Source organism: Carica papaya, chromosome 7 (assembly GCF_054855325.1).
Source record: "Carica papaya isolate Zhongbai chromosome 7, ASM5485532v1, whole genome shotgun sequence".
Lineage (NCBI taxonomy): Eukaryota > Viridiplantae > Streptophyta > Magnoliopsida > Brassicales > Caricaceae > Carica > Carica papaya.
The window spans coordinates 20,273,263-20,285,381 of record NC_142315.1 but is presented as its reverse complement, the minus strand read 5'-3'; the positions used below and the strand labels follow the sequence as shown (position 1 = coordinate 20,285,381).

The 12,119-nt window shown below is 35.7% G+C and overlaps 2 protein-coding genes and 1 pseudogene across 3 annotated transcripts; 1 reads left to right on the top strand and 2 right to left on the bottom strand.

The window, feature by feature from the left end:
- Window positions 1–1,251: 1,251 nt before the first annotated feature.
- LOC148253047 (uncharacterized) lies at window positions 1,252–4,124 on the bottom strand. Its single transcript, XM_088208519.1, has 6 exons — window positions 3,972–4,124; window positions 3,659–3,673; window positions 3,455–3,563; window positions 3,157–3,231; window positions 2,211–2,239; window positions 1,252–1,713 (listed from the first exon to the last, which is right to left on the bottom strand). Exons 1-6 carry the CDS (start codon window positions 4,122–4,124, stop codon window positions 1,267–1,269), a joined length of 828 nt encoding a protein of 275 aa, XP_088064645.1. The 3' UTR covers window positions 1,252–1,266.
- Window positions 3,404–11,886, bottom strand: LOC110825907 (uncharacterized). 2 transcript variants are annotated; one of them, XM_088206956.1, is made up of 15 exons: window positions 11,553–11,886; window positions 10,766–10,893; window positions 10,517–10,588; window positions 10,306–10,419; window positions 9,910–9,978; window positions 9,733–9,789; window positions 7,685–7,738; window positions 7,548–7,610; window positions 7,346–7,408; window positions 7,047–7,211; window positions 6,784–6,939; window positions 4,518–4,598; window positions 4,373–4,434; window positions 4,156–4,276; window positions 3,404–3,673 (listed from the first exon to the last, which is right to left on the bottom strand). In XM_088206956.1, the coding sequence occupies exons 1-14, from the start codon at window positions 11,737–11,739 to the stop codon at window positions 4,192–4,194; spliced, it is 1,356 nt and encodes a 451-aa protein (XP_088063082.1). In that variant the 5' UTR covers window positions 11,740–11,886; the 3' UTR covers window positions 3,404–3,673; window positions 4,156–4,191. The 2 variants fall into 2 exon arrangements, with proteins under 2 accessions (XP_088063082.1, XP_088063083.1); XM_088206957.1 differs by having other exon boundaries at window positions 3,404–3,669.
- LOC148253046 (uncharacterized) lies at window positions 5,296–5,997 on the top strand (annotated as a pseudogene).
- Window positions 11,887–12,119: the final 233 nt, after the last annotated feature.

The window sequence follows — 12,119 nt, the reverse complement described above, 5'->3', positions numbered from 1 at the left end:
CGTCACAATGTTGGATAAATTAACAAAACTGATAATTAATGAAATGTAAGTGCTTCATGGTAGAAGTAGAAGCATGACCTAATTTAGAGTGCCAAATCTGAGTAGAAAACTCATCTTTATTATCAAATTTTGAAAAACTATTATAAGAAATAGAATTTGATAGCTTGTTACAAATTCTTAAAGTAGGCATAAGCATTTCTCTTTGTAAAGAAACAGAGGCACATATCTGGTTACTGGTTTTGTTTATAATTGCAGCTTTAAAGGATGAGTTATCAAGGCTATACAGTGATCCAAATAGTCTACCAACTGCAAGCACTTTAGCACTCTTTAGGTCCTGTATCAAATAACACTGAGGGTAAAAGATAAAAAACAGGTTAGAGATTTTGACAAGTTTGTTAACAAATAGAAGGTTGTAATAAAAAAAGATAATATAAAACACATTTGTCAAGGTTATGCGAGGGTGTAAGAGAGTACTACTAACTTGTTTCACAATTTTTGTAATTTCATAAGGCAAATATACAAGGGTGCTTAAAACAATATCATGTAGATCATGAAGCAATTCCTTGTTAAAATACATGTGCGTGCTTACACATGGTGGATTGAAAATTTTTATTAAATGAGAACATAGCATTTTCTGAGGATATACTTACAAATTCTATCCCATGAGCAAGCATGGCTTGTTCTGTCTCTATTGGTCATTTGCCTTTTATAAACTTAGCTATCTCTTGCTGAATCAAGAATGTAAATTTGCTCCAGTCAATTTCTCCCACGTCAAGAGGAGTATTAGCAACAGCAACGACGTTGGCTGCCATTTGTTTTTGCTTAGGTTTTCCCTTCTAGTTCTTCAAATCTTTCCACCAGTCAGGATATTCATGTATTTTGAAGCAAGAATACTTCAGGTGACCTAGAGCATTACAGTATTTACAGATTCTATCTCATCTCTTCATGTCTTTTTTCTTAGAATTTCCCTTCCCTACATTCTCCTCTTAAAGTTGGATCTAGCCAATAAAACACTATTTTCAACCGCATCCGTAGTGTAAATATTTACTTGTCTTTATTTCTCTACATGTAAAATCATTGAATAGGCCTTGCTTATAGAGGGTAATGGATCCAACATAAGGATTTGATTCTAACTCCTTCATATGAAGAGTTGAGACTCATTTAAGAATTAAATAAGTTTGCTAGAGGAATTCATCACATTCTACCTCTTTGTAATGTCACAGGAGCACCCTTGACAAGAGCATACTGGAATCGGAGTTAATCGATTCAGTTCATGAATAAAATGTGACCAATTAACCAACCAACAAAACTACTTGTTACAAATAACATCTTGTTGTTGCATCGAAACATATAAATGTTGACTAATCTGGCTAACATTGAACTTGGTAAAATGAAATGGTTGAATAATTGAAAAATGAGATTATTCAGGAATACACATTGAATGCGAAGATTACGCATTGAATTTCTGGTAGTAGATCCATAATCAAAAAAGTGTTTGTGATTGTTCCAGAAGAAATGAAACAAAAGATACGGTAGAGCTAGGACAGTTATTGTATGAGGTCTACCCAATGCTAAATGCAGAGGCGCATAATAGATCGATATGAACATCATGAGCTGTCCCGCAATAAAACCAGTTGTTGCTGATACCTTCTTCTCCTTCTTCCATAACCCGAGCTTTGATAAAAAAGAAAATGACTTGATTTTTTTTTTTAATTTAATTCAATAATTAAAATGATTTAAATAATAAAAAGGGGATAATTGACTTTTACTTTACTTAATGCAGGGCAACAAAAAAATAAAAAAGGACAAAAGAATAAGTCTTATTATTTTTACATGCTAGTAAATCGATTCAGTTCATCCCAATTCTTCTTCATCTTGTTGTAATACATAGTAACGGAATTGTTGCCTTGTTCCATTGAAACAATATCTCTTTGGATTTGATATAAAAGAGACCTATTAAAAATCTTATACATTAGCTCAATCTCGCTCCATAAATCTTGAGCATTAAAGTAGTAAATAAAAGAATCCACAAGATCCTTTAAAATGGAGCCAAGAATGCAAGATTTTACCATGACATCTACTCTCTTCCATTGAGCACAATTGTTGCTTGTTGGATCTGGTTTTTGAATTTCTCCATAAATGAAACCAATCTTATTCTTACCTTCTAATGAGATGTTAACAGCAGTACTTCATGTTAGATAATTACTTACCGTAAGAGGAGTTGTGACCAAAGATATTCCTGAATTATTAGACCCATGTATCATTAATGATTTTCATTAGTAAGGGTTTGTGTGACCCTTGCAACGATGCCTTCTTCTCCATCCATATCTCAAGAGAAAAGAAAAACGGGTAGAAGGAAAAAAAAAAAAGAATTGTGGCTTTGATACCATGTACAAGTTGTAAACAGCTTAAAGAAAAGTAATTGATCAATGAAGAAAAACAAAGAAAAAACTTTATTGATCTTGAAAATGTTTTACATTCGAGAGGATGATTATATACTAGAAGGTAAAACAAAATAGTCCAATGAAATGAAGACACTTCAGCTTCTAGAATATGTCCAACTCATTCTATAAAATAAGCATTTTTGATGATGAAATAATTAAAAAAATATATATATATACATATATAACAGAAACTAAAAACATACAAATAACATATAAGACCACCACTAGGCTGCTACGCTGGGTCACTTTGACCCATAAAGTTAATATTTCTGTCTCTTTCCTTTGCAGTGCGTGCTAAACCGGAAAAAAGAACGTCCAGTCGTATATATTTGTCGGTTTTTAGAAATAATCAGCCCGTCCTTTAGCTGAGAGAATCGCAATTGACCCAATCCCAACATTCATTTCATTTGAACATCAAATCCTATCAAGGTATCAGCAAGTAAATTGTTGTCGAAATCTTAAAATATTTTAGCAATATTTCAAACAATTTGTGAAGAAGTTGAAGTAATTCCTTTCAGCACATTAAGTCTAAATTTCTAGGTGAATTTTACGCTTAAATTGAATTTATTCATGAGGGTTAATGAAGTATGAACAACTTATACAGTATACAAATTGACTCCAAAAACCACTCTCCTAAAACATTCTTTAGATTATCGAGATTTGGCTTAAAACAACACCTAAACTCTCGCCTCTATTGCTCGATGGACACAACCTGTGTACACTTTCTCCAACTCATTTAAGATTCGTAAGTCATGAACCAATAGTTCAAACTCTCCAGATTTCCCTTCTACACCGAAAAGAAATCTCAACCACCCCAAAATCCTTTAATCGACAAACAAACATCATCCAGTTTATGCTGGTTGGAAACCATTTGAAACATCAACCTTCATGATGCACATTTGTAAATTCAAGTTCAGGTAGACATCACCAACAGAAAAGTGAAAGCAAAAATAAGAACAGACACAATATTGAGGTGTTGATTTATAAAAATTATCAATTAAATTACACACCTATGAATACAAAAGAAACAGACGCTGCTCTTAGTACATGAACATTTCTAAACTTCTCAGACTGTCTACTGTATAGTGTGAAAAATTGTTCTAGAGTTTTCTTCACAGACTGAAAGAAAACAATGCAAGAGCTTCAAAAACATACAGCTTGCGAGTTTGTTAACGTCGTGTGACCAATAAAAACCCCAGAAGCCCGTGTAAAACCCTCTCAAGTCCTATCTGCAGCAAATAAAAAAAAGTATTCATTTAGCACAAGAAACTTCCAATCTTGATCTGCCTACCAAAAGTGAAGAAAATGGAATCGGACAGGAAAGTACACATCTTCAGTCTGTCAACTAGCAGGTGGAGGTGTTGGTTTTGGGTGGGTAGTGGTGAGAAGGGAAAAGTTCTAAACAATTATTCTAACATTCTTTTTTTTATTCAAACTTGTTTTATTTTCATTCAATTACTAGGTATTAGTTATTTGTAAAACTTAATTATAATTTAAACATTTGAAACATAATCAAATAAACTGTACATATATCCTCAATTTCACAACCGCTAATTTGTATTCACAGTTGTCAATGAAGGTGGTCACTTTCCTGCCTAACTTGGAGAGAGTGGGTTCAAGTAACCTATGGCCATGTGCCACTTTAGACCGGTTGTAAGCTAAATAAATGATATCCGCCATCAAAATGCCTTTTTTCAGAACTCACACATACCTCAAAAGTTTCCTGAAACAAAAGTCATGGCACTTTTTACTTGTCTGGATGACCTCGTTTGGGCTTGCGGCGAGAATGGTGATTAGCATGTCGACTAGGTCTCTTTGTCCTCTTGCTGCCACTGCAGACATATGAAAACACTTCAGTAAAGGAAATATGACAAAAACGAAAATGAAAGGAAAATCTCCCATTGAAATTGATAGAGTGAAATAGATACCAGAATGCCGCTGAAAAGATTCTGAACAAAATAATTATTGGTAAGGCCAGCAAGGCTGAGGCCTGCATTGGTTATACATACATGATTTAGATTCTAGTGAAACAATAAACAAAATAAATCAAAATATACATTCATAGGTACATACTGCAAACCACTCTAGTTCTCTTGTCGCAAGGGGTCTTGTCAGTTCATGGTTTTTCAGCATTTCTTGCACGGTAGATTGGACCTTTAGAAAATAATTGGTTAGCAACTTCCATAAATTACAATTACATAATTTAGGACAATCAACACCCAGTTGAAGGAACAAACAAAGCAAACAAAATAATATATCATTCAGCATTCATTACTTCTACCACAGAAGAACACGACATGTTACAGATACTAACACTTGTTTTTCAACGTACTCAGATCCTTTAGATTTGATAAAAAGGTAAAGCAACTTCTCAGCAGAGCAGAAGTTGGATAAACACATCTGGCCAAGGAACAATGACCTGCTCTGTATATGGTGTGATCCATCATGACAAATATGTTTAATGCTCTTAAGAAAATATTTCTGGTCACAATCTGCTGGACTTCTGGGAAAAGGAATTCCTGGTTATCAGATATGCACGGCAATAAATTCGTTCCCAGGCTTTGTACATATGGCCTGTCACACTATGAGAGCTGGCCATCTACAAAGTTGTTACTTTAACCGGAAGGAGGGAGATGCCGAAGGCAGGGCTAGTGACTAGAGTGAAGTCATTATTGGAAGGTGCAGCTGGATCATCTCCCTTTCACGGAGAGCTAATGCTTGCTGGATATTTTAATTTGCCACTGCACCCATAAGCTTATTATTCTAACTTAGAACAAGTTTATAGGATCCCCTTTTATCTCCCCATGTCGCCACACAAGAGGCCATAGGGGCGCAAAAAGAAAAGAGAGGGATGGGACTCATAGGGAAGATCAATCTGTTATTCCTAAAGTAACTTTTATCTGTCGAGCGACAACCTTCCACCCAGCAGCATCGGTTCACTAAGGGCAACTTTTGTCCCTACTCAACAGGTGGGTCTTGTTGTCAAACTCCCTTTTGCCTTTGCACTCGAGGGCCAATCTCCATCGGGCTCGAAGAAACCTTGGCACGCCTACATTACTTTTAGGGAGACCTACGCCCCATAAAAACTGTCTACCTAAGACTGTCCTTTAGCCGGTATGTCCTAGCACAAGATTTGGATTCTAACTCTTTCAGAGTGGTATCTCACATATGACTTGAACTCCGCTAGAACGAGGCTTTCTTCACCCTTCACCTAAGCTGAACAGAAAAAGCCCAAAGCCAATCCAGGGAATAGTGAAGTTTCATAGGTTATTTTCTATCCAGGTGCAGGTTGTCCGCATCTTCATAAACATGTTTACTTTATTGAGTCTCTCTCCAAGACAATGCCCAGATCGCTAGACATTTTGTGAGGAATGAAACTTACCCAACAAGGAATTTCACTACTTTAGTACCATTATAGTTACGGCCACCGTCCACCAGTGCTTTAGTTGTTGGCTGCCCTGTCATCATGTCACCAACTTCCTTGACCTTCCGGTAGTAGGCAGGTCAACCCCCATACATGGTCTTATGACTTTGCAGAGACCTATGTTTTTGATAAATTGCCCAAGCCTAATCATTGCAACTCCCTTTATGAGAAAGCACCCCTTCTCCCAAAGTTACGGGACTACTTTGTCGAGTTCCTTAGAGAGAGTTATCTTGCACCCCTGCGTATTCTCTACTTACTCACCTCTGTTAGTTTCGGATATAGGGACCCCTTTGTTAAAGGTTGTTCAAGCTTTTCTTGGTAGTATACCATGGGTTACTCCACCATCATAGTGTCTGTTACTTGAACATTGGCTTGGGACATTTTCTCTAACCTTTCTTACCCTGAAAAAGTAGGGCACTTAACGTCCTTCAACCAATAACCATCTTTCATCTAACCTAGCCTCTTTTGCAAGGTTCATCCATGGGAGGGTGAATCAGAGTCCAAGATTAAGCCGAAAATGTGTAACCGATGGACAATAGGTGAATATTCCTATACTATCCAATTACCAATTTGCACAGAAAATCAACAGCTGCACAGAGACAAGAAGACAATTTGTTTGCGAATTATAATCACTTGACTCTGAAAATCAAACCAAATGCTGAACAGTTCTCTCCAAATTATCTGTCACTTTCTCAATGAATCCCACAAAGAAACAACTAAAAAAAAAGCTAGATACACAGACCTCACGGTTTTGACTTCAAAATAATATTTGTTACCCTTCACCAAAGGAGTTCATAGAATAAAGCCCATTTCCAACAAATTCTAGATGAAGAACATTCCTGCTATTTAAAAAAGTATAAATATTGAAAACTGGTCAATTTGTGTGCACATTGTAACAGCAGAACAGGTTCAAACCTGACGGTGGTATGTGTTCGCAGATTTCAAGATTCTTTCATAAGCACGGACTATTTGCTTTGTATATGGCTTCATTGCAACTCGTACTTTATCGACATGAGGTTTTGTCACGGTAGCAACTTGATCGATATATGGCTTGGTAAACTTCTTAGCTTCCTGTTATAAATTGAAACATGCTTTAAATGCAAATCAACTTTGCAGATATAACAGAAAGACCGAAATTGTGATTTTACAGGTGTATCTATATAAAAACAAGTGCACACCTGAAAGTAAGGATCAACAGATTGTTGAACTTTGATAACATGTGGAGCTATCACAATCTTTGACGTCTCATAAGCTTCTTTCATTTTAGTGGATACTAATTGCACATGTGGTTCGACATATGTGGTAACCGCCAACAACTGGTCCTTCGCAACTGGGATCCATTTCTGAAGTGATAAAAACAAATAAAGAGAAGCACATCATAAAAAAAAATTATTTTAGAAGACGTCTCAGAAGCAGTTGCAGAAAATTGGTACATCATAGAACAAAACAAAGAAAAAAATTAGGAAAGATAGCCTACAGTTTTAACTGTTTCCAGGAGAGGTTCAGCCCACTTTTCAGCTTGAGACTTTTTCTCAAGGGCCTATAACACATTCAGAGCAATGTTTAGCAGAAGCACCAATTTATGCTGAAACTTTAACGTACTACTAGATACGGAATGAGCAGGAAAACTTGTACAGTATAATCTGTCATTGAACATTATATCAACTACAAGCTCACACCTTCTGGATCATCAAATCCACGGCAGGTTTTCCATGCTCATTCCAATGTGCCCCCACAAAGGACTGCAATAAGATAATACATATCTGTATTAGCACACAAAACCTATGGGAAAAGTATCACAATGCAAGACACTCACCTGAAAATGAATTAAGTGTACAGCAAGCCATGGTGGAAGCCATGCACCATGAACCTGATAATAAATACATGCGCATTAGCATTGCATCTTTCTTCTCACATCATTCAAACCATGTGAAAAGTAACAAGTTAGAAAGGTAATCATCACTACAATGTTATATCCTAGTTCAAATCATTTAGCAATTTGCATTTCCAAAGCATCTTCTAAGGGAAAAAAAGGAAATGGCTAACTAGAAAATAAGCAGCACCACTTTAATAGGTGCATCAGTGGAATACACAGACACACCAAGATACTAGTGCTCAGAAAGTATCCACACAACCAAAAATCAGATATCAAAGCATTTGTAGCATACAACCATCTAATATCTTCCTTGAATGCAAGATATTCCCTAACTCTTTTGTTGGATTATAGTAGAAAAAACAATTCAAGGAAGCCAAGACATGCTAGCTGAACCCTCTAAAATATTAGCTCATAGCTGATAGTCTCCGTACTGTACTACTTTTATTTATCTCCTTCCTATACCTACAAGTTAAAAAAATTTCAATTTACTTGCAAAAAACCGACTGCATTATTATGCTTACATGGATGTTAATTCTAAGCCCAAGTTCTAGCCATAGAGAAATATTTTGGCAAACCTGCCATGGTCGACTATTGCTATTGTATTCAATATACTGCAACAATCAGGATTACCAGAATAATCACTTTTTTGAGAGAAACAGAATCATCAAATTTTATCATCCCATTCATCACTTTTTTTTAAATAGAATCGTTCATTGATCACTTCATGCATGTCCTGCCTATTTGGCTGGGCTTAGCTTTTGCTTTTACTTCAAGCCAAATGTATTTTGTAAAGCATCAATAATGATGCTTTTTCTTTTGAGGACCTCTACCAAGTCATCATCCTCTTCTTTTCCGCTATTGTTTAGCTCCCAGTCTTTCGTGCTTCTAACTTCATTATCCTCCTCTTTCTTTCTATCCTAATCTCAACCTCTCATCCATTCTGTAGATAGGAATGTTAGAAACTGATAAGGGCAAAAACCAAAATATTTTTGAACTAATTAGCAGCCGAACAGCCCTTCAAGAACCTTTATCTAAAGAGGGACTTGCATTTTTTTTAGATAAAACATAATGAAAGAGGGACTTGAATTGAAATGCGCGATAAGCAGATAAACGTCTACAGTATAAAAGAAAAGAACGAAATGTTCTTTTATTGACTTTAATGAGTTAAATTGCAGTGGAGATGGATGTGAGAGATGCAGATTAGTGTATACAGTACAAAGGAAAAGAATGAATTGCTTTGTACTAATTTTAGATTAATAAATTGATAATTGTTATTTAGATAAAATTGTTTATATTTTTGAAGTATACAAAATTATTACTATTACGTTACTAATGAATTTTACTAATTATTAGATTATTTAATATAATAGTATTAGAAAATAAAGAATTAAAACAATATTTGTATCAAATAAACTTGCTTATCAACATGTTTTTTCATACACCTTTTTTTTATAATTTTGGGATTCAAAGTACTTAACTATATGATCACTAGATATACCACTGTTTGCTTCATGTTATACAACATTTTTTAACAAATACTACTGCTTCTTCCCCATAAGCAATTTTATTAGAAAAGCAAATCCCTTAACATTTCTGTTACTCACAGCAAAGCACCAAACTGGTAAAACAAACTTCGAGTATGATAACTTCGACTGCAAATTGCCCCATTTCTTCAAATTCAATGCACAGCACTTGTTGTCAAACTCCAAAAAAAGATAAAAACTATAAGTGAAGTTCCTTCAATCATTATACCCAATTTTCGCAGTTTGGGAGGATTTGGATTAATTGTGAAACATTTGGCAATCCTAAAAGCTTCAGGCAGATGGAAGCAATCAGCATATAAATTCATCTCACCAAGAGCAAATAGCAAACAGCAAATAGAACAAATTTTTGGGTCAGGAAAGTTCATCCACAAAACTTAAGTTACTAAGCAGACTACAGCCCCATGTAGAGAATAAATAGCATAATAAACTAAGTCAAGGTATTACCTCTGTTAACTCCTTAGTTTTGGAAGTTGCTTCAAATTTTGCCTTCATCAATTCTTCCTGGCAAGAGGGAAAATGAAGCAGCATACAAGGATTACCACAAAACAACTAGACTTATATTTAACTTCAACAAGTTTCTATGTGTGCATATGTGTGTACTTAAGGAAATTAAAACCACACCTCAGCCATTTTAAGAGCACGTTCAGTTTTGCGAATTTTGCTCTTCTGTTCATCATTAATTCTTTCAAGCTGTAGAAGGAGGATACTAAATTAAAAGTAGGAACATAAGACAGATTATATGTGAGAAAGAAGTCACCATTTTCCATCACCCCAACAATACGATTTTGCCAAATGATTCTAAGCATTCAGCACCAGAAAAGAAAGATTGAGCATCACCAGTTACAGGCAAACAAATGAGGTGAAGATATGGGAACATAAAAATTCAGAACTGCGTTTATGAATGCCCCTGACAAGGCAGTTGACACCAACAAGAGATATTCCAAAAGGAAAAATAACTGCAGGAAAATAAAGAAACAATGAAGAAGCGCACAAAATTTAATTAAACATAAAACTTACATTTTCTAGTTTCAAAATCAGTACACTTATCTTCTTCTCTGCTTCATCTGCGCCGGCTTCCAAGGCTTCTTTCTCCTTATTCTTTGCTTCCACCTCCTTCTTGAGATTTTCAACCTACAACGAATAATAACATTACATAAAAGAATATTAAAAAATTATATAGAAGACATGATAGCCTTCTCATGGTAAATCCTGTCTATCAACAACCAACCTGCTTCTCTAATTCTACAGCCTTTGCATGAGCCTTTCCGACCTGCTCTGCAGCATCTAACGTGCCTTTTTTCTATGATAAAGTAAAGCCATAGTTATAATGAGAAAGAGTCAAACTGAAGTGAAAAGAAGGATGCAAGTGTGTGATAGAGTTTGGCAATAGAACAGCACAATCATTCTACAGCAATACAATGGAAGCAAAAGCAAGCATGTGCAGAAACTTGTATCTATTCTAATGTATTCCTTGCACCTGGAGAGATGATATTTCATTCTGCAATGATGTAATGCTGTCGGACTTCTCCTGAATGATTTTCTCCTTCTCTGCTATTATCACATCCTTGCTTTTGAGTTCTCTGGTTTTTTCATAAATCTGGGTTTCTTTATCCACAAAGTGATGGCAAAAATCATCAGCCAATAGAAGCAAGAATGAGCTCAGAAGTTGTAACGAGAAATGCTTTACTGTATATAGATACGAAAAATGAGAACATATAACACAAAAACTCTATGATAAGTAATGGCCGTACACAGTGATCCAGATACTTTACAAATCACTGTTTGCATAGCAATTTTAGTAAACACCAAAACAAGTAATTTCCATTTTTTCTCATAATATCTAATAGTTATGCACCACTTGCATTGTAACATTAGCAGATTACCAGATCAAATATCTGCAGGCATTTCCAGTAGCTCAACCAATTAAATCTAAGGCAACATTTCTCCATTCCTCCTCCCTAACTTCCATACAAGTAAAGGATTACATACAACTAAATAGGAACTTCCAGGTTCAATAACCCTGATTAGTGATAAGTTTCTCCTTATTCGTTAACCAGAAATTAGTCAATCAGGCTCCTCTAACTCGAGGCTTTCGTCATGCATGACCCCGAAGAACTTAGAAATCAAACTATTTAGACCTTCGATTTCTCCAATGCAGCATGCATTTTCTTCAGTTAACCATCCATTGCAGATTTAATTTTTTACAAAATAAAAGATTCTAAAAGGAGAGGAGAAAAGCGAAATGAAACGTATAAGATGCTAACCAAGAGCATGGATCCTGGATTTAAGCTGGTCAAGTTCGATCTTCAAAGACGAGGAATCGAAGTTGTTGGATCCGGCAACTTCTTTCTCCGTCGTATCTTCACCGTCGATCAGAACGTCAGCTCTTAGAGAGCTCGTGAAAATTAGGGCGAGGAACAGCGATACAATCACGAGCTTCGAGGCCGCCATGATTAGCCACCAAAACTCGCAGAAGCTAGAGAAGAGAGATTTGAATGATGTTTTTCTTTTTTCTCTTTCCGCTATTTAAGTTGGTGGTGCAACTTATATGTGTGAAATTCGTTTATCACAACAACCGTTGAATGCAGATTTTTTTTTTTTTTTTTTTTCTTCGTATTTGCAAATTACAAAGTAGTAATGCGGTGTAAATTTGTTTTGTTGGGAAGTTAGCAGGTGGGGGGGGGAAAGGGAAGGTTACCGGCACGTGTGATCTTGCAATGGGACAGGTGTCGGTTAACCACAAGTTTTTATGGTACGCGAAAGGAGGCGGCGAGTACGTGACACAAAGGGCAAAATCCACCGTCTCATGAAGTGTTTTCTAGTTTTTGGTT